The 25,088-nt window shown below is 44.7% G+C and overlaps 1 protein-coding gene across 5 annotated transcripts in view; it reads right to left on the bottom strand.

Moving 5' to 3' along the window:
- Positions 1-25,088, bottom strand: part of SNX29 (sorting nexin 29) — a 229,999-nt gene that overhangs the window by 25,112 nt on the left and 179,799 nt on the right. Inside the window, exon 21 of one of the 5 annotated variants that reach the window (XM_083474290.1) lies at positions 24,054-24,149. The exons of the other annotated variants lie outside the window; for them this stretch is intronic. Within the exon in view, the coding sequence (XP_083330416.1) occupies positions 24,071-24,149 (79 nt within the window). The 3' untranslated portion in view covers positions 24,054-24,070. Of the gene's footprint in view, positions 1-24,053; positions 24,150-25,088 lie in introns of those variants that run through there. 5 annotated transcript variants of the gene reach the window in all.

Here is a 25,088-nt window from a genome sequence, read left to right as displayed (position 1 = left end):
AGAAACCCTCTACAAGGCAAGTTAAACTATTTAACTAAAAAAATGCTTCAAGCAGGGTCCTAACACAAAAAGTATGCAACACCTTCTAGTGGCAAAGTTATTACAAAGAGCTGAAACAAGGAAAAGCAGCCTATTTTATCTCCTGTTGAGCTCAATGGATGAAATTTTCATAGGATGGACATACCTCTCTCTCTCTCTCTCTCTCTGTCTCTCTCTGTCTCTCTCTCTCTCTCTCTCTCTCTCATATCAAATTAGTCCAGCAAATGCTAGTAAAAGAAAATCATAAGAGAAAAGAGCTACATAGGTACAAATGCAATATCCATGTGTGGACAAAGCCTAGCATAAGTTCAAGTCACATGTGTCCAGAGAAACAAATTAGAGTCTTCAATTTTAATCACAAAGCTTAGGTTTTTATGAAAGTCACACATGAGGAGCCTACTAAAGGGAAGCCTGCGATGATCAAAACGTGCTTTGATCATCCAGCACGTCCTTGAGGTCAAGCCAGTCCTTCAAATAAAAGTTGTTTCAGCTGTTTTAGTGCACTAACCTCACAATGTGAATGGGCCTGGCATCAGCAAATACGTCAGACACTGGCAGAAAGCTATGTAAAAAGAGATCAGATCTCTATTGTATTCCAAGCTGAAAGCAGAAATGGAGGGGCGGCAGAAAGAGGGGAGAAGCTGGACTCTGTCCTGGTTGTAAGGAAAAAGAGAGAATCACATTTTGACAATGCCATTCTGTTAAGCACAACTAGTATTCAGGGACATTGACCTAAAGAGGCCCTAGAAAAACAGTGCTACTCATGGGCTTCTATTTGCCCTTCTAGCATCATTCTGTCCTTCTAACAGCCCCCTAGCCAAGGCTTCAGTCTCCTGGCTTTCCCCCTAGGTTCTGATGCCCACCTTCTCATGAGCAGGTGATCTTTCATTTTTGCTCTAAGCAAAGAAAGTGGAGAGTGGGTGGGTGATGGACTGGCAGTGGAACAGGACAAGGGATGCTGTGCTTGTCAGAAGTGAAAAGTTGCTCCAGGTTTGAGACCTGGAAGTCAAATTAAGCAGATATAACTGGTCCCACTTGTCTGAGTCTACCACTGCTGCTCTGCAGATAGAAGGAGAGGGAGAGAGCTGTGTCAGTTGCAATGCTGATGCTAAAAGCAGCATAGTGCCTGCATGAGATGACAAGAAGGCAGGCTTTGGAGCCAGGTCTTTCTTCCAGTGAAACCAGCTGCTCTCGTCATCCTGTCATTTCCAATTTAAAGAGCCAGAAGAGAACATATACAACTGAAACACTCTTGTGTTCTCTGTCTCCCCACTCTCCAGTCCTTTAAGTCCAGGAGAAAATGTGAGTGCATGCTATAAAGCAGGGATGGGCCACCTGTCGCCCTATGGGTGTTGCTGGAACACAATGCCCATCACCATTAATTATCATCATCATCATGACTGATCATCCACTATAGTAGCTAGGGAGGATGGGAGTTGGAGTCCAGCAAGTTTCCTGGGCCATGCTATAAATAGCAGTATAAAGGTAAAGGGGCCCCTGACCATTAGGTCCAGTCGTGGCCGACTCTGGGGATGCGGCACTCATCTCGCTTTATTGGCCGAGAGAGCCGGCGTACAGCTTCCGGGTCACGTGGCCAGCATGACTAAGCCGCTTCTGGAGAAACCAGAGCAGTGCATGGAAATGCCGTTTACCGTCCCGCCGGAGTGGTACCTATTTATCTACTTGCACTTTGACGTGCTTTCGAACTGCTAGGTTGGCAGGAGCAGGGACCGAGCAACGGGAGCTCACCCCATCGTGGGGATTCGAACCGCCGACCTTCTGATCTGCAAGTCCTAGGCTCTGTGATTTAACCCACAGTGCCACCTGTGTCAAAATAGCAGTATAATTGGGCATTAAATGGTAGGAAGAGGCAGCAATGACAACACCCTGTAGTGGCAAAACTGAACAGGCAAGGATTACAGCTGGTGAGCACAGGGTTTTATGGGTAAATCTGACTCTCTACCCTTTCAAGGCTTCTGCTTCCATCACAAGGGAATCCTGCATCTTCTTACGGGGCCAGAAAAATACAGCTGATAATGGGATGTTCAAGATAATCCATATATAAATAAATGGGACCACAGAGGAAACGGAAGTGATATCCATCAACTGTTCACTTGGGAATATACAAAGCATCTAATCCAGTACTGTCCAGTCTTCAGGGTCTGTCCAAGACTGAAGCCTTAGGCATCACCTGCAACCTGATTCTTTTAACTAGGAAGTGCTAAGAGCTGAACCGGGGAGATTTTGCAGCCAAAAATATATGCTCTGTCACTGAGAACTCCTATACCACATGGACAGCCATGGTATAGAAGTGCTTTAAAGAGATGAGTGTGGATGTTACCTACATTTCAAGGTAGGAAGAGATTGAATAATCAAGCATTCTGGCTTAGATGGCACAAGGGTCCAACATGGGGTATTTGCCAAGAGAGAGAGATAAATGCTGCTTTAAGACACATCACAATTAACACACACCTGCAAAATATCAGTCCTGAAACAGCCCACGGAAGAAATACCAACAGCACATTCCTGCTTTTATGTTTTGCTTTTATTACCAGAGAAGATGGAATGTGTGCTGAAATAATGTTGTTTATTTTATTAGGGAAAGTAAAGAATAGAGCAGTCATCAATAGCAAGGCAGAGCATCAGGCATTCCATTATCCTAGAGAAACACAGCTCCAGTTTTCAAACTTGCAAATATCAAACTAGAAACGAGTTTCATTATGTGGTACAGTATTTCTTTGTCGGCTTGCCCAAAATAATAAATCAGTGCAAGTGTGATTGCATCTATTTGTTTTCAGAGCATGTTGCCTTGTGCACTGGAACAATGTGACAACCAAGCTTATTAACTCTGCAGCCTGAAGGGCAGACAAGGTGGCCATATGAGGCCAGGGCAAAGGGCCACAAGCTAATATTGTGTGAGTTATTTAATGTTGCAGGTAACTATTTAGACTTGCAATATTGCTTGAGACACCCTAGGGAAATGAAGATGAGAGGCAGTTTCCCTATACATATCTGGCAAGGAGCCTCGATTGTAACTTGATCCACACACATAGAATTATTGAGCAGAGAAGCTTTCAGGGGTTTCTCCATGATAAATTATTGCTGATGCGACTGCAAGAGAAGTTTCATGTAACCCCCAAACGAAGGGTAGGGTTTTGAAATATTGGGAAAGAGTAATCCTTCTTCCATTTCAATGTCTTGCCAAGACACAGAGGTTTGTTTTTGTGTGTGTGTTTTTGCAAAGTTTGTGTCTTTTCAGCTGAAATATCAACTGAATCATCTCTTTTCACAAGCGATGGCAACAAAATTTGTATTCAAGCTGCGGAAACTGGGGTGGTGGTGAGGAAGTTTCTGCCTATGCTGTTTGGCATCTTTGACAGCATCTTGTTCTTCCCACGGGTGAGTCTGCAACAGCAACGGAAGACTGAGCAAATAGGAATCAAGATGAACTAATCTGGAGTATAAGAAACAGGTGTGTGCAGAATCACTCTCCTCCATGTTGACTACAGAAATGTGGGCTCTTGGGCAGAAGAGCATTTGATGAAGGTCCTGCCCTTCCTGAGGAAAACTCGTGTTGAATCATAATGTTGCCAAATACTGATAGATCGCGGGTGCAGAAGCAAGGAATTGAATCCAACCAGGTTTTACTCAGAGTAAACCTAATTAAATCAATGGACCTACGTTAGTCCTGCTAATTAATTCAATGTGTCTACTATGAGTAAAGGAAGCATGGATGCAACCCAGAGCCACACATCTACAGCTGTGGGGTGGATGATATCCACTTGTATAAGTGAAGGAATTTTCTGTGTGCTGGTTGAATAGGAATATGGAGATATGCCCCAGACAAGTCCACAACCTTAGAAGATGGTTCTTGTTGCTTGATTCCAAGGCTGATAATGCTAACATCCAGAAATTCTATTTTTTCATTCTCTGGTTTAACCGCTTGAGATCTCACATCTTCCGTTCTTCCTTTGTTTTTGTTTAGTCATTTAGTCGTGTCCAACTCTTCGTGACCCCATGGACCAGAGCACGCCAGGCACTCCTGTCTTCCACTGCCTCCCACAGTTTGGTCAGACTCATGCTGGTAGCTTCGAGAACACTATCCAACCATCTCGTCCTCTGTCGTCCCCTTCTCCTTGTGCCCTCCATCTTTCCCAACATCAGGGTCTTTTCCAGGGAGTCTTCTCTTCTCATGAGGTGGCCAAAGTATTGGAGTCTCAGCTTCAAGATCTGTCCTTCCAGTGAGCACTCAGGGCTGATTTCCTTCAGAATGGATAGGTTTGATCTTCTTGCAGTCCATGGGACTCTCAAGAGTCTCCTCCAGCACCATAATTCAAAAGCATCAATTCTTTGGCGATCAGCCTTCTTTATGGTCCAGCTCTCACTTCCATACTGTTAGGATATTTCCGTTCCACCTTAAAAGGGAGCAGGCTTTGAGAATCACAGAGTCTGCGCATGTCCTATTCACAGGATGTTTATGTTTGCTGATTCCTTTCGTTTTTTCAGTTGGCCAGAGATGCTGACACAGAACGGTCACGTTTTCTTTTGTTCTGTTAAACGCTAATAAAGTCTGTAAATTATGCTCTTCTGCGGTGCAAGCTTTTGACTGTGCTTTCTGCTAAAAGAGGGTGCACCAAGCCCTGGAATGTGGCTAGGAATTTCTAAGGCTTTGTGCCCCTAACTGTTGGATCTGCGTGACTACGGGAGGCCGATGGAAACTCCGAACTCCGGCTTGGGGGCCATGATGGACGTTATCTCCCTGGCAGTTTCCCAACAACAAGGTTTCGGGCCCAGATTCACGGAACCTACAGGAGAGTAAAGCTGCAACAGACTGCGTTTAAGAGGTATGGTGGGAAAAGCGAAAGAAATGAGGGAGGCATTTGGCTTTTCTGTTTTACCTCTTTGATCTCCGGCAGATTAATTGGCCTGGGAGCCGAGCCAAAGAGTTCGTGATTAATGAGCTGCCAAGATAAGGAGTCTTTGAAGGCATAGGGCTCACGGCTCAAGTAAAAGGCTGAGATGGATCTCTTACAGACCTCAGAAACTGCTCCGTGTCCTAAGTTGGATGGGCAGAATTATGAACCCTGGGCAAAATGGTGTGAGAGTTTACTGCGTCAGTTTGGGGTGTGGCATGTTGTTTATGAAGCCCCCCCAGTTCCTCTGACAGAGAAATGGAGATCAGCTGATTCGAGAGCGATGGACTTAATAGTCCTATCCGTATCTCTTGAGGAAATTAAGACGCTGGCTGGCAACACCACTGCACGTGGAATGTGGACTGCTTTAAAAAAAGCTCATTTGCCAGTAATCCCAGCCCAGAGTTCGACTGCATCGGAGGTCCTAGCTGTTTCCCAGAATGTGATTGAGTGCAGGGATGCTGAGGGCACCGGTTGCAAGCTGCAGGGGGAGCTGACCGTCACGTCATCCCAGGCAGCATTCCAGCCTCCAGGGGGAGCCAATGAGTCGGCAGCTGAGAGCTCTGGTTCTCGTGAGAACCAAGGTCATCGCCTTTGCAGAGGCCGGAAAGGCAAAAGTAAACAGAGCCACAGGCAGACACCTGCAGATGGCCAGGAGCAGAGGGAGGGTGAAGAGCCCGTGGCGCCAGGGAAAAACAAAGCGTTGTTTACTGGCACAGCTTCACCAAAGGCTAAAGGCACGTCTGCTGACCAGAAGCAGGGGGGCAAGCTGCAAAAGCCCACGCCAGTGGAAAGCAAGGTTTTGCTTGCTGGCACAGCTTCACCAAAGGCTAAAGGCACGTCTGCTGGCCAGGAGCAGCAGGGGGGCAAGCTGCAAAAGCCCACACCAGTGCAAAACAAGGGTTTGCTTGCTGTAAGGACTGCTCCAACAGCCAAAGGCAGGTTTATTGTGGACTCAGGTGCCAGCCGCCACGTTTCCAAGGACAGGCATCTCTTTATCTCCTTCAAGCCTCAGGAAGGTGAGATCCACCTGGCTGATGGAAGGACGTTGCAAATTGCTGGAGAAGGGACTGTGAAACTTGCAAGTCTGCACACAACCATCAGCGGTGTACTTTTTGTTCCAGGAGCGGCGAGCAACTTGTTGAGCGTCCCACAGCTTACTGGGCGTGGTTTTCAGATTTCCTTCAAGAGGAGCGTCTGTGTCATCAGTAAAGGCAAAGAGGACTATTTGCATGCAAAGTTTATGGATGGTTTGTTCCATATAACTTATGATGACACTATTGTTGTGAATAATGCTGATTCTTGTTGTGTTGCACAAACTAACAAAGTTCTTCATGCAGGTTGCATTCATGATGTGCATCGAAGGTTTTGTCACCTCTCTTGGAAGGCACTGGCCAAGATGCCAGAGGTGGTTGAGGGTTTGAACATCAAACCTTGTAAATTTCACATGAAATGTGTATCTTGTGCAGAGAACAAGGTGAAGGTTGCTCCAAAAGGCAAGGAGTCTAGCAGGCAGGCTTCCAAACCCTACCAGCTAGTGCATGCAGACCTGGTTGGGCCACTTGCGCCCTCTTTAGGAGGAGCAAGGTACTTCATGATTCTGATTGATTCTTTTTCCAGGTACATTCATGTGTATTTGCTCGAACAGAAATCGCAAGCGTTTCCAAAGTTTAAGGCATTCTGTGCTTGGTTGGAGAATGTGCACGGTAAACGTATTTCTTGTTTTTTTACTGATCGGGGCGGGGAGTTTACTTCTCAGCAGTTTGAAGCTTTCCTGACTGAGAAGGGAATCCAGCATGACATGTCAACGCCCAGATCGCCATGGATGAATGGGCTTGCAGAGAGAGCAAATCAAACATTGCTGCAAGGAATCAAAACCTTGTTGCATGATGCCAATCTCCCTGATAAGTTTTGGGGGGAGGCTCTGGGGAATTTGGTTTACACCGTTAATCGCAGATTGTCATCACCCATTGGTTGTACCCCCTATGAGAAGATGTTTGGCAAGAAGCCCAACACCAAACACATGAGAATTTTTGGTTCTGACATGTGGATACGCACACAACAAACCAACAAGCTTGGGAAGCGTGGGGCACATGGTTTGTTCATGGGGTACGAAAAAGGTGCATACAGGGTATGGATGACTGACTCTAAGTCCATAAAGTTCACAAGGAGTGTTGAGTACAATCCTAAGTGGGGGGAAAATGTGGGAATTTTCCAGAGTTACCCAGAGGAGGAAGAAGGTGATGTCAAGCAAGCAGCTAAAGCTGAGAAAGCTGCTGCTGATGAGGATGAGGATGATGATGGTGATGATGATGATGATCAGAGTTCGGATTCCAGTTCAGTGGGCGGCGCTGCTGCTGATGTCAGTGAAAGTGATGACACAGCAGACTACCAGAGCGCAAAGGCCTCAGTCAGACCATCTGATGCGTCTGACAATGAACTGGAAGAACCACTGTTCACCATTGGTCACTTTTCTCCTAAGAAAGAGGAGATGAGTCCAGAAGACTTGCGTCTAGTACGTAGGTCTGAAAGGGCGACCAAAGGCAGACCTCCAAAGAGGTATGCTGATGAGTTTGCTAAGACAGCAACTGCTGTTCTTAGTAGCTCAGAGAAGGTATGGGAACCTTCAAGCTTCAAAGAGGTTCAGGAGTTGACCTCTAAAGATGCTGAGCCTTGGCTAAATGCCATGAAGGCTGAAGTTGATTCCTTGAACAGGAACCAAACTTGAGAATTGGTACCGGTAGTCCCAGGAATGAGACTGGTTGGCAGCAAATGGGTCTTCAAGGCCAAGACAGACCAGAATGGCAAGGTAGTCAGACACAAAGCCAGATTGGTTGCCAGAGGTTTTTCACAGGTACCAGGACAGGATTACCACGAGACCTACTCACCCACAGTCAAATATGAGAGCATTCGGCTGATGCTCAAGATCGCTGCGGAGGAGAAACTGCATGTTACCCATCATGACATTAATACAGCTTTTTTGTATGGGATTTTGAATGAACAGCTGTTCATGCTTCCACCTGATGGGATGGAGATACAGAAGGGTATGGTCTGTAAACTGCAGAAATCCTTAAATGGTCTCAAGCAGAGTGCCAGGTGTTGGAACACAAAACTCACTGAGACGTTGCTTTCTCTAGGTTTTCACCAGGGCAAAGCTGATCCATGTGTGTTTGTCAAGGAGGAGGGGCAAAACAAACTGTATTGTTCATGTTTTGTTGATGATCTTCTGATGTTTTGGAAGAATCAGGGTTTTTACCAAAGCACCCTAGCTCAACTGAAGGAGCACTTTGACATGAAGGATCTTGGTGAGGTATCCAACTATCTTTCTCTGCAGGTGGAGAAGGACCAAGCAGGTAATTTTCTGGTACACCAAACACAGAAAATTGCTGATGTGTTAACCAAGTTGAATTTGGTTGATGCAAACCCAGCAGACACACCGATGGTGACAGGTTACCAGGTAGACAGTACTGCTGAAGCGTTTTCTGACACAACGCTATACAGATGCATTCTAGGCAAGCTGAATTTCATTGCCAGGTGTTCAAGACCTGACATAGCTGTAAGCTGTAATCTGCTTAGCAGACATGCCAACAATCCTACGGTTCAGGATTGGAAAGCTCTGAAGCGCATAGCCCGCTATTTGAAAGGGACTATGCACTACAGGCTGAGGTTCACCAGTCAGAAGACTGGAGGTCTTGAAATCTTTGCAGATGCAAGTTTTGGAAGTGACACCACGGATGGTACAAGCACTTCTGGAGTATGCTACATGTACAACCACTGCCTGTTTGATTGGTTGTGCAAGAAGCAGACAACAGTGAGCCTAAGTTCCTGTGAAGCAGAACTCAATGCTCTGTCATTTTCACTCATGGATTGTGAATGGTTGATGCAACTGTTTAAGGACATGGGGGTTTCTGTGAAATGTCCTATACAAGTGTATCAAGACAATAGATCGTGTTTGGCTTTGCTGAACTCGGAGAGTTGCAAGCAAAGAACCAAGTACTTGCAGATTAAGCTACATCGTGCAAGAGAGTGTATTCAGAAAGGACTGATTCAGGTGTCCTACATGGCAGGAAATGAAATCCCTGCTGATCTGTTGTCTAAGGTTGTTAACAAAGAACAACATAAGGTTTATGTACAAAGGTTGCAATTGAGTGAACCACAGGTACAACAGGTTACACGGAAAGGGGGAGGATGTTAGGATATTTCCGTTCCACCTTAAAAGGGAGCAGGCTTTGAGAATCACAGAGTCTGCGCATGTCCTATTCACAGGATGTTTATGTTTGCTGATTCCTTTCGTTTTTTCAGTTGGCCAGAGATGCTGACACAGAACGGTCACGTTTTCTTTTGTTCTGTTAAACGCTAATAAAGTCTGTAAATTATGCTCTTCTGCGGTGCAAGCTTTTGACTGTGCTTTCTGCTAAAAGAGGGTGCACCAAGCCCTGGAATGTGGCTAGGAATTTCTAAGGCTTTGTGCCCCTAACTGTTGGATCTGTGTGACTACGGGAGGCCGATGGAAACTCCGAACTCCGGCTTGGGGGCCATGATGGACGTTATCTCCCTGGCAGTTTCCCAACACATACATCACTACTGGGAAAACCATAGCTTTAACAATGTGGACCTTTGTCAGCAAGGTGATTTATCTGCTTTTTAAGATGCTGTCTGGGTTTGTCACTGCTTTTCTCCCAAGAAGCAGGCGTCTTTTAATTTTGTGACTGCTGTCACCATCTGCAGTGATCATGGAGCCCAAGAAAGTAAAATCTCTCACTGCCTCCATTTCTTCCCCTTCTATTTGCCAGGAGGTGATGGGACCAGTGGCCATGATCTTCATTTTTTTGATGTTGAGCTTCAGAGCATATTTTGCCCTCTCCTCTTTCACACTCATTAAAAGGGTATTTAATTCCTCCTAACTCTTCCTTTAATCAGCCCAATCAGAAACTGTTTTTGAAAAATCTCCCCAGAATCTAAAGTAAGGAAATTCCCTTATGCAAAGCCAGGACACTAAGCCAGAGCATTGGCCCACACAGATCAGGTAATGGTTTGCAAGTATCTGGGAAATGCCAGAGTTTGAATCTGGCACCTTCTGCATGCAGTGTGCGATCTCCCTTTGAGCCATGGTTCTTGTGATTTGATATCTGTCAGTGCAGGAATAGCCTATTTAAAAACAGAAACCCAAAGCCCTCTTGGACACATCTGACTTGTGCAGTTCTTTGGATCCTGGCTAATAGAGGTGGATGCATTGGTTAACTAATAAATAAAAAGTGCCAATCAAATATATCCTGTATTACATCTGTTTGGGCCCTCAGTCCAAAGAGAAGACCACTTGGGAGGTGTGGCTGCTAATCTGGTATCCAGTCCCTAAATGACACAACCCCCCCACCCCCCCGTTATACTGCAATATGTTGTTCTTCCAGTTTTATTACGTAATAGAAAAAGTAAATGTTTCACATTCTTTGAAGGACAATAAACTAGACGTTCAAATTATGTTAGAGCACAAGAAGCTTGAGCTTGTGCAGTGGAGATTGTGATAAAGTATTTGATGTTATTTGGAATCACGATACGTGAACATTGTTTAACATATTAAAGAGCCCTTATTAATTTTGAAAGTGTCTTGTGTTTCCATTAAGAGTGTTTGAAATCTTGCTGCTACGAATGTATTTAATGGACTCTGAAGGGCACCATAATGCAAAATGCCAGCTCTATTAAAATGTACTGCAGAATTAGGAAGCGAAAGGCCACAGATGCTTGCAGCAGGCAGATTAAGAACACCCATCACTGAGTGATGGATTCTGAAATTTTATTGGTGGCTGCCCAGAGTGAATAACATGCTGCTTTCAATATCAGAGACTGACAGCAGCCGGAAGATTTTCTTATAAAAGCTCAAATGAAAAGAAGTGAAGAGGGTTCCCCCACCTTTTTTTTTTTTAAACCAAAGGAAGAGCAAAATGGAGTATAGTCACACATCACTTCTTCCACATCAAAAGTTGAGGAAGGCAAATGACATCTCCCTCATCAGAAGCCACCTGATACCTCATGGCAGATTTATGTCACCTTAACATTTGGAAGGATGCATAAATATTCAAGACCTAATCCAGAGGGCGGCATTCCTAAATTAACAAGACAGTACTTAAGCAAAAGTGCATAACCATCTTGATTACTGTGCAAGCCTTGATTGTCTTATTTAAAAAAACACCATCACATTTTCTGCAGGCTCTTTGCTTTCCAGGAAAGCTCCCTTCTTCATCTGCCCTAAAAAGTAATTTGAAAAGGACACAAATGTTTCTGCTCCATCCCTTTAAAAAAGATCAAAAAAATCACCTGCATTTATTTTGCTTTACCAGGTAAGATGCCTGCCTGCCTCTCTCTCTCTCTCTCTCTCTCTCTCTCTCTCTCTCTCATCTTACCCAGTCTTACTCTAGTCTTACACAATCCTTTAAAAGCACCCTTCAAATTCCTAATAATGCTACTTCCAGTCCCCATAGAACAAAGCAGGAAACAGCTTGCTGCGAAAAGCACCACATTGCTTCCAAGAAATGTCCATGCTATGTATCCGTTAATCAGGCATAGCAGCAGTGCAGGGGCTGGGGGAATGTGGATTCCTATCAGCCTTAGAAAAAATGGCCAGTGGTCAAGGATTACTGGCGTTGTAGTTCAGCAACACCTGGGGGAGGCCAAAGCTTCCCCACCCCTGACATATGAGATGGTCCAAAGGCATTGCCTATGTCCACATTTTATTTTTGTTAAAGAAGCCCCCCCCCCCCCCCCCGCTTGCAGCTGCTTCAGGCTGTGGGAAGCTGTGACGGGCCTGTGTGGATTGCTGGTCCTTTGCTATTGTGCTTTGTCCTTTAGGTAGAGCCTGATCCACACCACCAAGCAGGGACGCGGGTGGCGCTGTGGTCTAAACCACTGAGCCTCTTGGGCTTGCCGATCAGAAGGTCAGCGGTTCAAATCCTCGCGATGGGGTGAGCTCCCATTGCTCTGTCCCAGCTCCTGCCAACCTAGCAGTCAAAAGCACACCAGCGCAAGCAGATGAATAGGTGGCAGGAAGGTAAACGGCGTTTCCGTGCGCTCTGGTTTCAGTCAGTGTATTCCGCTGCACCAGAAGGGGTTTGTCCTGCTGGCCACATGACCCGGAAAGCTGCGGACAAAATGCTGACTCCCTTGGCCTGAAAGCGAGATGAGCGGCGCAACCCCACAGTTGCCTTTTGGCTGCACTTCACCATCCAGGGGTCCTTTACCTTTCTTTACCACCAAGCCTCATTGTTGCTACAACATCAGGCTTCTACTTTAGTAAGAGCCACAATTTATATACCTATAGCAGGCACATCCCACAGGTAGATCATGATCTACTGGTAGATCACTGGACATTTGTGGTAGATCTCCCCCCCCCCAAAAAAAAAGCTTTGGCTCCCCCTTCCAAAAAAGCTCAACAACTTTGCCTGTCAATAACGATGGGTAGATCACAGCCAGTATTTTTATAACGTGAGTAGATCACAGTCTCTTGGGAGTTGGACATGGCTGACCTATAGGAATGTGTCATTTATGTTTCATCTGTGACAAAAAGAAAATTTATTTCCAACATGACAAAAATCGGAGAACTCCACCTATTCCCATAGCTCACATGAACTTTGTCAAGTATTCCATACCGCACTTCCTTCCACAATTTGGCAGGAGTGACGTTTTGTCCAAAACATGCTACAGCCTAAGGTTCTCCCAATAGACAATTGATATGGGGGGTGGGGGGGTGACCTTTTACATCTTCCCCATAACAAAGCCAATTTTAAGATGCTGGGCTACTTCACAGCATATGTGAGGCAGCTGTGTGTGTTTGTGTACGCATAGAAATATCAATTTAAAGCACTAGCTCATTCCAAGCAACAGTGTACACGAAGCACTTAACTCATTTTGAACTTCTTCAATTAAATTTCCTCATTATAGCAAACTCCATAAACACATTCCTCAAGGGCAACTGAACTGATAGTGACATTTTAAGAGGTTTATTATAGCAAGAAGTATGCCTGTACAAGAGAAGTGCCTGGGTTATTGTTGAAAATGGATTACATAATTGCACAGTGGCAAATTTGCTTGTGAATTCCAAATTCAATCCACAGGGATGCTTGGTTGTATTGGACAGTGACCAGAAGAGACACTTTGAAAGTACCCCATTGGGATTGTTTACGTTTTGCTTAAGCTGAAAGGAAGCCCACTCCAAGTGGAGGTGCCATAGATCAGTGGCAGAGCACATTCTCTGCAAGCAAAAGAAGTCTCCAATCCACTGTCCAACCTCTCCAGTTAAAAGCATGCAGGTAGCAGGCGTAGGAAAGTCCCACATGAGACCATGGGAAGCTACTGCCAATCAAAGTATTCACGTCAGAGCAATACTGTGACCAGGCTGTGTACAGCAGCCAGGAGCAGCCCAACCACGAGGCAAGGCAAGGCAGCCACTTCAGGCAGCAGAAACCAGAGAGGCAGCAGATTCCGATGTAGATCTTTATTTCCCCACCCCTTGTTCCTGATGTAGTTCACTCACCCCTTCTTTCCTGGAGAGGAGGGGGGAGACACCATTTTGTGGTTTGCCTCAGGTGCCAAAATGACTTGGACCAATTAGAGGGGATATCTAGCTCCCCCAGTATCTGGATGCTACGACAAGATCTACACACTGTACTTGCAGCCACATTATCCTTACCCAAGGATTCCGGAAGGGTTTCAGCCACACAAATCTACTGAAAGGTGAGCATTCTGCAGCACATGTCAAGATCTAGAAGGTTTTAGCCTATGATTCAATCAATGGATCAGCCCCGTTCAGTTGCTGTGCCTTGAAGAAGTGTTAACACAAAATTGGAAGGCTCAGGTCCCTAGCACCCCTGACCCCACCCAAGTAGACCTCAAGCTTCCTGTGATGAATACAGAAGGTCTGGAGGAGGCTTCTACCTGTGTTTCCTCAAATGTGGGTAGAAAGCTCTGCGCAATCAGGAACTCTGCTTTCTCAAGGTTCTTGATCCTGCAAGGGTTCTAGATAAAGGTAAAGGGACCCCTGACCATTAGGTCCAGTTGTGGCCGACTCTGGCGTTGCTGCGCTCATCTCGCTTTGTTGGCTGAGGGAGCCGGCGTACAGCTTCCGGGTCATGTGGCCAGCATGACTAAGCCGCTTCTGGCAAACCAGAGCAGTGCACGGAAACGCCGTTTACCTTCCTGCCGGAGCGGTACCTATTTCTCTACTTGCACTTTGATGTGCTTTCGAACTGCTAGGTTGGCAGGAGCAGGGACCGAGCAACAGGAGCTCACCCCGCCGCGGGGATTCAAACCGCCAACCTTCTGATCGGCAAGTCCTAGGCTCTGTGGTTTAACCCACAGTGCCACCCTTCTACTCCCGCGGGGGTTCTACTCATGTTAAAATGAACATGTTTGGGTGGTTCTCTTCAGACTTCACGACTCCTGGAACCTTAAGAAGGGGATGAGTAGCTGTTTTGATGTCCCGTGTTCAAAGTTCAGGTCATTGCGTGGCCCTGGTCAAACCACTCAGCCTCAAACCCCTATCTCTTTCACGTGGTCAACCTTACAGGGTATTCTAAGGTTTACTAAGTGTCATGTACATATGGGAGAAGCGCTGCAAATAAATGCTTATATAACAACGAACAGTTGTCATTCTAGGTACAGCAGCAAGTTACTGGGGGAAAGCGGATTAAATTCTGTTCAAAATCAGTATTGCTTTATTTTATTTTTTTGCTTCCGCTATTTTTTATTTTTTTTAGTAAAATGCTAACAGCAGCATTCTCAATACTTTCTTAAGGCACTCTCCTGTGAGACTATTTCTAACTGTGACTTTTTCTTCCCTAAAATAACAGATGCCTTCCAGGTCTGTTGTAGTTCTTGAAACTAAATTTGACATCTTCTACGCAATAAGGTAAAAGTTGGGAAGTAATGCCAATTCTCTCTTCTGCTCCATAGTCCCCGCCAGTGTTAAAATTATTCTTGGCTGGTATTTGTTCGACAATTCCAGATAGTTACTCAGGGTGAAAAAATATATATTAAGGTAACAGGGTTATCTTAGGCCTCAGCTAATGAAGATACTAGGCTATTCTGGAAGGCATTTATAATAATTAAAACCTCAATATTCTCTAGGAACTAATTTACTGTAATAACCATTCCCTTTCCCCCTTGGTTAAATGTGCTTGGCTTTATTGTTAACTTAAGGGCTCCCCTGAAGTTTTGGGGAGAATATTCAATAACTTTAATGGACTTTGGATTAACTTTCTAATTAACCCTAAAGGAGAAAGTTCATTTTGCATGTTTTGGTTTTTATAAACTGAGGAATCTTACCGTGAGAAATCAGGAATCCTCAAAAGATTGACTCTGCTGTACTTTCACTCAACGCAGCGGGAGCCACTGCTAAAGTGAATGCAAAGAGCAGTTTGGTCCTTGTTCTTGGAAATCTTATTTCAAAACCATTGCATCTGTTGTTGTTGTTGTTGTTGTTGTTTTAAAAAAAGATTTACAGCAGTATTTGCAATTAAGTCCTACGTAGAAGGTCCTAGTATCAATATAACTGGATCAATTATTTACACGGCACATAGCTTAGCTATGGAACTCGCTCCCACAAGAGGAAGGAATGTCCCACTTTTCCTTGTTGTTGTTTGTTGTTTAGTCGTTTAGTCGTGTCCGACTCTTCATGACCCCCTGGACCAGAGCATGCCAGGCACTCCTGTCTTCCACTGCCTCCCGCAGTTTGGTCAGACTCATGTTTGTAGCTTCGAGAACACTGTCCAACCATCTCATCCTCTGTCGTCCCCTTCTCCTTGTGCCCTCCATCTTTCCTAGCATCAGGGTCTTTTCCAGGGAGTCTTCTCTTCTCATGAGGTGGCCAAAGTACTGGAGCCTCAACTTTAGAATCTGTCCTTCCAGTGAGCACTCAGGGCTGATTTCCTTCAGAATGGAGAGGTTTGATCTTCTTGCAGTCCATGGGACTCTCAAGAGTCTCCTCCAGCACCATAACTCAAAAGGCCACCACCAACTTGGTTAGCTTTAAAAGAGGATTAGGCAATCTCAAGGAGGACGAGGCTTTCAATGGCCACTAACCAAGATGGCTATGTTCTACCACCACTGCCAGAGGCATTACGCCTCTGAATACCAGTTGCTGAGAATTGCATGTGGGGAGAGCACTGTTGCACTCAGTCTTCCCCAGACATCTGGTTGGTCAAGTGAGAACTAGACAGGCAGTTGTCCTGATCCAGCAGGTCCCCTCTCTCCACTGAAATTAGTTTTGAAGAAGCAGTCTACTGTATCTTACAGCGTGCGCTTGGGTTGAAGTGAAGTGCCCAGGGCAGTTTCACCAGTCGGCCAATATGCTTGCAGACTCCAAAAGGTCTGGCAGGGCTCTTACTGTGTTCTTAATTATCAGTCCTTTCCACAACTAAGAATATGCAAAAAAATTAAAACACACACACACACACACACACACACACACACACACACGGCTTTATAAAGCATACTGTGCATGCAGGCTGGTCACTCCTGCTTCGCTTCCCCACTCCCGCCATGTAAGGTGGTGCACCAACAGACATAGCACGATGTCTGAACCTAGGATGACGGGGGGGGGGGGTTCTACCAAGTCAAGACCACCAGCCCGACTTAAGTCAAACTTTACTGGTGGCTCTGGAATCCTAGTTGGTCAGGGAGAAACAGAGCACAGGTTCAGGCTTCATGTTAAGTGGGCAGTGGGAGAAATGAGTACACCGTATGCTTTATGAAGCAAAATTTCTTGGCTTATTGCTACGTGCAAACACAGCAGCCACTCCACAGGAAAGACAATTTGTCACTCCACCAAGTATAATATTTTGCTCCTTCCTTCCCTTAGGATGCTGCCTTAAATTGAGTCCATCTTGCTGGATATTGCATACAGAGACTGGCAGTAACTGACCCGGGTTTCAGGCTGGGTTCCCTCCCAGCCCCACCTAGAGATTCTGGGGCCTGAACCTAGGACCTGCATGCAAAGTGGATGCGCTATCAATTCATGGCCATGGGAAATTATGATGCACAGCAAAGGTTTGCACCGGAGCACGTAGATCTATGTGTTCGTCTCCCTCTCAATTTTTAAATGACCAGTGGCTTCCATTTCACATTTATTCTAACAGCAGGAGCACATCAAACTTGTGTGAAATGCCCACAAGCTGAGGTCGATGATTAAAGTAAGCTGGCTTCCACTATTGATGCTACCTGAATGTAGCCTTCATGGTACTCAGACTATGTAAAGGGGCATACTACACTCTATATTCTGGATTAATTAACTGAGAGAGCAATCCTATGTATGTCTACACAGAAGTAAGCCTCACTGCAGAATCTGTTCCTTAGGCAAGTGTCATGGGACTGCTGGCCATTTTTATTGGCCAGGGAATTCAAAAACTAGATGCACAGAAATTTGCCTTATATCCAGTCAAAACATTGGTCCTTACCATTAAGCTCTGTATTGTCTATTGCAGATATTAATATTGTGCAGCTTGAAGCAACTGGATGCATAAAAATGGATACCTTTTGGAATAAAAATTGCCCAGACTCATAATTATTATTCAGAGCTTTACTAACCAGAATTTCTTCAAAGAAAAACTGGTAGAAAAACAATGAACGATACATCCAAATAATTCCATACAATCGTGTGCGTGTCCAGCATAGGCTCAGCTTCTTATAAAATATGAAATACTCCAAACAAATCTAAAATCAGAGCGCTCTCCCTCCCCCCCCCTCTCTCCAGCCTCCATTAGAGCTTGGAGACTGTTTTCCCTTTAGGAGAGACCTCATTATCACATCCTTTGTCTGCTTGAGAACAAAGACTCCAACTCACACAAAATGGAGGCAACCATATGCATAGAATGCAATCCTATCTGAAGAAGTGTACATGCACACGAAAGCTCATACCAAGAGCAAATTTAGTTGATCTCGAAGGTGCTACTGGAATTTAATAATAATAATAATAATAATAATAATAATAATAATAATAATAATAATAATTTCTACTATTTCTTTCATCTGATCTAAGTCAGGCACATGGCAGAGAAGAGAACATTCACAGTTAATCACCAACCTGCTACACACTTGGAGAGCTCTTCTTTAGCTTAGATGGAAATTCCCAGTTTAACCCTTAGTAACCTACATACAGGCATTCTCCATTACAGTGCCAATTAAACCACTATACTTAACACTGTCTGCACTGACTCGCAGTGTCTCTTTGGGGAATCTCCAGGCAGGATGAGAAATGCCCCTGTCTGAAACCCTGGAGAACCAATGCCTGTCAGCATAGATAATACTGACCTGGATGGACCAAAAGTCTGACTCGGTATAAGGAAGCTTCCTATGTTTCTATGTAGGCAGCAGGTATTTATTTTAACAGATGGGACTGAGCTGGTAGAGGTTAATTTTAGTTCCGATGTTGTGCCTCTAATATCCTGCGGATATTCTGGAGTTGCATTTTAGCTGTTAGTTACTACCACCCTGAGCTCTCAAGGCGGGTTCAGCTACGGGTGCTAGTAAATCAGTATCAGGATAAAGAAGGGCTTGTGCTCAACATGCACCTTCACAGCATCCTTTGCCTTCTTTATCCTCCACCGAGACAAGCAATGCATTATCAGGGTTCAGGAACACATTTTAACAATGCAACAACATGAAGCAAGGCCCAAGAGGAGTGTGGCTGGGGAGGGTTCCAAGGGCCAGAGGGAGGAGGCTGGGTGGCCCCCCACCCCTTTCTCTAAAGCCTTAGCACCCCTGTGGTGACGTAGAGATAATAATAGCGGTCTACCTTATAAGATTGTCCTCGAGCTTCAAAAAAGCCTTCCTATTAGCTGTTAATCACTACCCTTTAGTCTATCACACAGAGAGCAAAAATAAAAATAATAAATAAAATAAAATAATAATAATAATATAAAATAAATAATAATAATAATAATAATAATAATAATAATAATAATAATAATAATAAACAATAAAATAAATAATTAAAATAAAAAAATAAAAAAATAATCTAACAGCAGAAATGTGCAGATCACCTTTCAAGGAAGGAAGGAAAACTCTCAGGTAGACAAATGTAAGAATGTAAAAGGGGGGAGGGACGACACAAACAACAAACAGACAGAGCAGCCCCTTCCAGGGCATTCCAGGTCTTAATCAAATCATGTGAAAAACAGAAGAGGAGCCTGCGACCACTTTTCTCTCCCTCTTGTCATCGGAAATGAACACCTGCCCCCCCTCCCCATTATTGGCTAGGGAGCCCATTCCTTGCTAATAGATTTCAAGGGCCACCTGTTACCATAGCAGACCAGCAGCATGTCAGAAGCGTTCCATTTTAAAACAGGGAAGACAGAAGAGGAGAGCATGGCCGCTGCTCGTTGCCAAGGAAACGAGATCACTGCAGGAAGGACCCCAAACTTCAAGTGGTTTACATGTTCTACTTTTGAGAGAAACGTTAACCTGTTCCTAGGCTGCTGCTGCTGCTGGCGGCGGGGGGTGGGGGGTGGGGTGGAGAGGTTACATTTGCTACAGAGAGACAGCCTGTGTCCTTTAGAAAAATCTTGCCCCCATTACTACCAAAGCAGGGAAGTGGAGACTGCAGGTGCTTTTAAGACAACCAGGACAACCACAAAAGCAATTTGGGGTTTGAGGGGATGTATAATGTTATACACAAGTGCTATTTTTCTAGAAAAAGAGGTGCTGGAACTCACTATGAAAGCCTCCCTTGCTATAATGGCAATGGCGCCTACCTGAGAGGTGCCGAAACTGAGTTTTGGTGAGTTCCGGCTGAAAAAAAAGCCCTGATTATACTATTATAAACCCTCCCCAGTTGTAGTTTCCATTAGACAACTGGTTGGCCACTGTGAGAACCGGGTGCTGGATTTGATGGGCATGTTTGGTCCCTCGGGAGCTGGTCTGGGGAGAGGAGGCCTGCCCCTTTTTGGTAAAAACTTTTTTGTACTTTTGTATACCTTGGAATTCACCCAAGCCACACATACTGGTATGTTCTTCACTGTCAGCTCCCAGTCTTGTCTGCATGGAGGCACTGGGATTATTATTACTGATGGCTGCATTGCATTTACACACTGCCTTTCTGCCAAGTTTTACAGTTTTAAAATACTGAAACAACTACATGAACAAATGAAACATGGGCCCTGTGAGGGGAAAGGGGCAGACCATTTGTCTTCCTTCCTTCCTTTTCCCCCACAGGGCAGTTTTAGTTCATTCTTAGAGGGAGTGATCCTGCTGCCTGCCATAGACCATGGCCAGATTCTGCTGGTCCTGACCTCAAACTATTTCTCTCAGCAAAGTTGTCAGCTGCAGAGCCTGCAAGGGCTGCTATAATTTCAGGAGTTCCACAGAAAGGAAAACCTTGGATGGGATGAAAGATCACCCTGGAAAAATTCTGCTTTCTATGCAACACTTAAAACCAAAGCTCTATAGCTGGGAGCTCCAGCTGTAACAATCCTGCTGTTATTTATTTCTTATCTCTCTCCAGAGGAATGAAAAGCCACCATCAATACTCCAGATATATTTCTAAACAAAACCTGCCCTCCACTGTCTCAGTTTTGCGCCAATAGTTGTAAATTCAGAAAATGTCAGCGTGGCCTGGCTTTTATTTATTTATTTTTGCCTAAGAGGATGCTCAGTGAGTATTTCTCGCCGGCAACTGTAAACTCTGATAAGACCCTCTATGCAGCTGACTCTATGCAGCGCTCACTTCAAATACTGTAAAGCGCTAAATTATTCCACCTCATGAGCCTCGATAAAGGTAGCTTTGCATTACAAAGGAGTACTGGTGGAATTTGCTTCCTGGTAATAGATTCATAAATACCCATGATTTATCTATTTGCAAGGATTGCTGAACAATTCTCAGCAATTAACTCCGCTGAGCAATGCCTTATTGCTCTTATTTAGATGTTAATCTCATTTAAGAGCCATGCCATTGGAAAGCTAAGCCGATTTCAGCTTTATAGGCAAGATTTAATATCAAGTTGGGATTTCATAATACCCCGCAATCTTACAAAGCGGCAATATGGCACGCCTGTTCTATGGAACGCCACCAAGATCCTGATATTCTCTTACAGACCCTGTCATCAAGGCATTTCAAACTCGGAATAAAGGACATACCCCGGGGGAAAACAATTGCACAAAATAAAGGTAAAACAACTTGTTTCAGTCTTATTTATTTTTGGACTCTAGCACAGCAGTGGCTTGAATAAATTTGGGGGACAAGCTCTGTGGATTCATTTCCAAATACATTCTGCACTCTATGATTTGCTACAAATGAAAGCTGTCAAGCTGATGCCGTGTAAACTCTGCAGAGGCAGCGGAGAAGGCGAACACACATTCCCTGCGCCTAGCAGATTGAAGTGCCCTAGACTACCACCGAAAAGTCCAGCAATCAGAACCTCAGAGCTGAATAGCTGCCACCTCTTTTTAAATTATCAATACATCTGTTTTGCTCTATTGTGATCTGCATACATTGTACATCACCCTGGAAACCGACTTGCATAGAAATGCCTTAAATAAATAAAAGCACATTTCCTCCCCATAGTTTGCATGTCCTCTGCCTGAAACACCTTGACAGCCGACATAGACAACACTGAGCTAGATCAGGTGTGGGGAATCTTTGCCCCTCCAGATGCTGGTGAAGTACAACTCACATCAGTTGGTTAGAGCGTGGTGCTGATAAACACCCAGGTTTGATCCCTGTATGGGGCAGCTGCACATTCCTGCGTTGCAGGGGGTTGGAAAAGATTATCCTCAGGCTCCCTTCCAAATCTACAATTACAGTGGTACCTCGGGTTAAGAACTTAATGCATTCCGGAGGTCTGTTCTTCACCTGAAACTGTTCTTTGTTTTTGTTTTTGTTAGAGCATTTATTAATTTTCCAACAAAAAACATCCAATTAACATATCAAATCACAATCCGAAAAAACTAAAAAAAAACACCCAATTGTCTTCCAAATTATAATCTTAATTTTGCGACTTCCCACGGTATGAATTCCAAAGCATTTCCAAATCTCAGTCCTGCCTCTCATCTCTCATCAATGTTTTCATAATTCCATATCACTATTTTATCAACCTGAAACTGTTCTTAACCTGAAGCACCACTTTAGCTAATGGGGCCTCTGGCTGCCTCTGCGCCGCCGCCGCACAATTTCTGTTCTCATCCTGAAGCAAAGTTCTTAACCCAAGGTACTATTTCTGGGTTAGCGGAGTCTGTAACCTGAAGCGTATGTAACCTGAAGCGTATATAACCCGAGGTACCACTGTATATGACTCCATGACTTTATCATCCGTGGCCATTGCCCATTGCTGGGGCTGATGCGAGTTGTATTTCACCAACATCTGGAGGGCCAAACATTCTCTACCTCTGCGCTAAGTGGACCAATAGTCTGACTCAGCAGCATTCTAGGTTCCTAACCAATTATCTAGAGGAATGTGTGGGGTCTCCCTCACCGAAAGTCTTCAAGCCAAGCCTCAGTCATCTGTCAGAAATGTTAGGGCTCCAGCTTTCCTGCATCAAGCAGAAGGTTAGACACTAGACAACCAGTCAGACCCCCTCCAACTCCAAAGGACTCCCTACGAAATCCAGAAAGCACCAGAGAAGAATGGATGGGAAAGAAAATGGACTATGCAGAACTGGCAAAGCTAACAGGAAAAAATTAAGGGAATCTAATGATGAGTGTTTTAGGCAAGAATGGATGCTTTTGAGGGGTCTACTTAAAGAAATGTTATAGTATGCTGAATTCGCAAGCAGGATTTGAGCAATGAGCAACAGAGGTGATTAGATTATAATATTGTGGTTATGACTGAACATTTAACAGACAGAAGATAGGGTGAGGCAGAAGGGGAGAAACAGCAACTCCATGGAAAATGGGGTGGGAAGTCAACAAAAATGAGAGAGAAAATGTAATTGTGTATTGATTGTATATGTTAAAAAATGTTGGAATTTAACTAAATATAATTTTTAATAAAGAAATCCAGAAAGCAGCACAGAAGGAGGGGGATGAGCAGAACCGGAGGTCTCTAAGGTGGCACTCACAAGCTTACCGTAAGCCCTGGAAACAATTGCTCTACTGTATAGATAATGATAATGATGCGGGACGCAGGTGGTGCTGTGGGTTAAACCACAGAGCCTAGGACTTGCCGATCAGAAGGTCGGCGGTTCGAATCCCTGTGACGGGGTGAGCTCCCGTTGCTCGGTCCCTGCTCCTGCCAACCTAGTAGTTCGAAAGCACCTCAAAGTGCAAGTAGATAAATAGGAACCACTCTGGCGGGAAGGTAAACGGCGTTTCCGTGTGCTGTTCTGGTTCACCAGAAGCGGCTTAGTCATGCTGGCCACATGACCTGGAAGCTGTCTGCGGACAAACGCCGGCTCCCTCGGCCCATAGAGCGAGATGAGCGCCGCAACCCCAGAGTCGGTCACGACTAGATCTATTGGTCAGGGGTCCCTTTACCTTTACCTTTTATAGATGATAATAAAGTTCTCACCTTTGGCTATGCAACAAGTTCAAAGGGGACAAATGTCTAGTAGCCACTGATAGCCCTCTGCTCCATGCTTTGCAAATTCCCAAGCCTTGAGACCATGCTTTTTCTCCTTTCAAAAGATGGGGTGATAGAATATTTGGCTGATGTGCTTTTTGCCTGCAATTTCTATAAAAATGACCAATTCAGACTGCATTAAGGAATTGGGAGAAGACTCAACAAAAAAATCTCACACTTGGCAGCTCAAGCACTTCCCCTGCAGTGTTCACAGTCTCCTGCCAGCATGAGAAGGAAGAAAAACACACCCCACCCGTGACATTCAGTAGCATTACCAAACATAAGTTTAGATGCCCTGCAGCAATCCATTCTTTCTTTTTTTAAATGCTTCTTCCAGCAGCTCCTGGAATCAAGACTGCCCTGAAGGCTTGGAGAATTCACCAGAACAAGCATAAGGCTGTAGCAGCAGCTACGAAAACTGGGCCTTCCCATTGTGTCTTGGAAGCAGATGGTGGAGCTCCTTAACTGCCTGCACTGGTGCCAGAATCCACCCACACCCATGTTGAAACATGGAGACATTTCTCCCCCCTCACCCCCCCCCCGTCAATAAGCTGGCAAAAAATATATATTAAAATATTTTTAAAGTTTAAAAATATACTTACGATTTAGCAATACTATATCTATATCTCCATCTCTATCTCTATATATGGCTCTGTCCCTGTGGAGAGGAGGTGATAGAATATTTGGCTGATGTGCTTTTTGCCTGTAATTTCTATAAAAATGACCAATTCAGACGGCTGAATCCGATCAACGTTTCCAAGGCAGGACTTCCAAATGGTATCTGGCCTACGCTTTGGCAGATTCAAGGAATTTTTTAACCGAGACTGTGGCTAGATTTCTCTTTCTGGCTGCACAAATCTTCCCTGAAGAAGCCTATCCTGTCTGGCTGCTGTTCCCCTGCATTGTGATTTCTTATGTGGTTATGGTATTCCCCGCCCCCCATCCCCAACTCACTCTTAACTTTCCCATTTTAAGGTGCTGTGTTGTATATCTTATTTGAGACATGTTTTAGATATTCCTGATACTTTATATAGTGGTACCTTGGGTTAAGAACTTAATTCGTTCTGGAGGTCCGTTCTTAACCTGAAACTGTTCTTAACCTGAGGTACCACTTTAGCTAATGGGGCCTCCCGCTGCCATGCGATTTCTGTTCTCATCCTGAGGTAAAGTTCTTAGCCTGAGGTACTATTTCTGGGTTAGCGGAGTCTGTAACCTGAAGCGTCTGTAGCCTGATGCATCTGTAACCCAAGGTACCACTATATATTACAGCCCACTTTGATGTATTTTGTATGTTACGATATTGTTGGCTTTATTTTGTTCAAGTCTATGACCGCATAATGATTTAAAGAATCATGGGGTTATGGAATTGTAGAGTTGGAAGGGACCCCGAGGGTCATCTAGTCCAACCCTCTGCAATGCAACTAAATCTCAACTAAAGCATCCACGACAGATGATCCTTCAACTTCTACTTTAAAACCTCCAATGAAGTCCATTGAGTCCGCCACCTTCTGAGGGAGTCCAGGCCACTATCAAACAACTCTTACCATCAGGAACTTCTTCCTGATGTTTAGTTGGAATCTCCTTGTAACTTGAACGC

The sequence above is a fragment of the Podarcis liolepis genome (assembly GCF_965112155.1).
Source record: "Podarcis liolepis genome assembly, chromosome: 14".
Lineage (NCBI taxonomy): Eukaryota > Metazoa > Chordata > Lepidosauria > Squamata > Lacertidae > Podarcis > Podarcis liolepis.
Note: the sequence above shows the minus strand (reverse complement) of the source record. Positions and strands in the feature narration are given on the sequence as shown.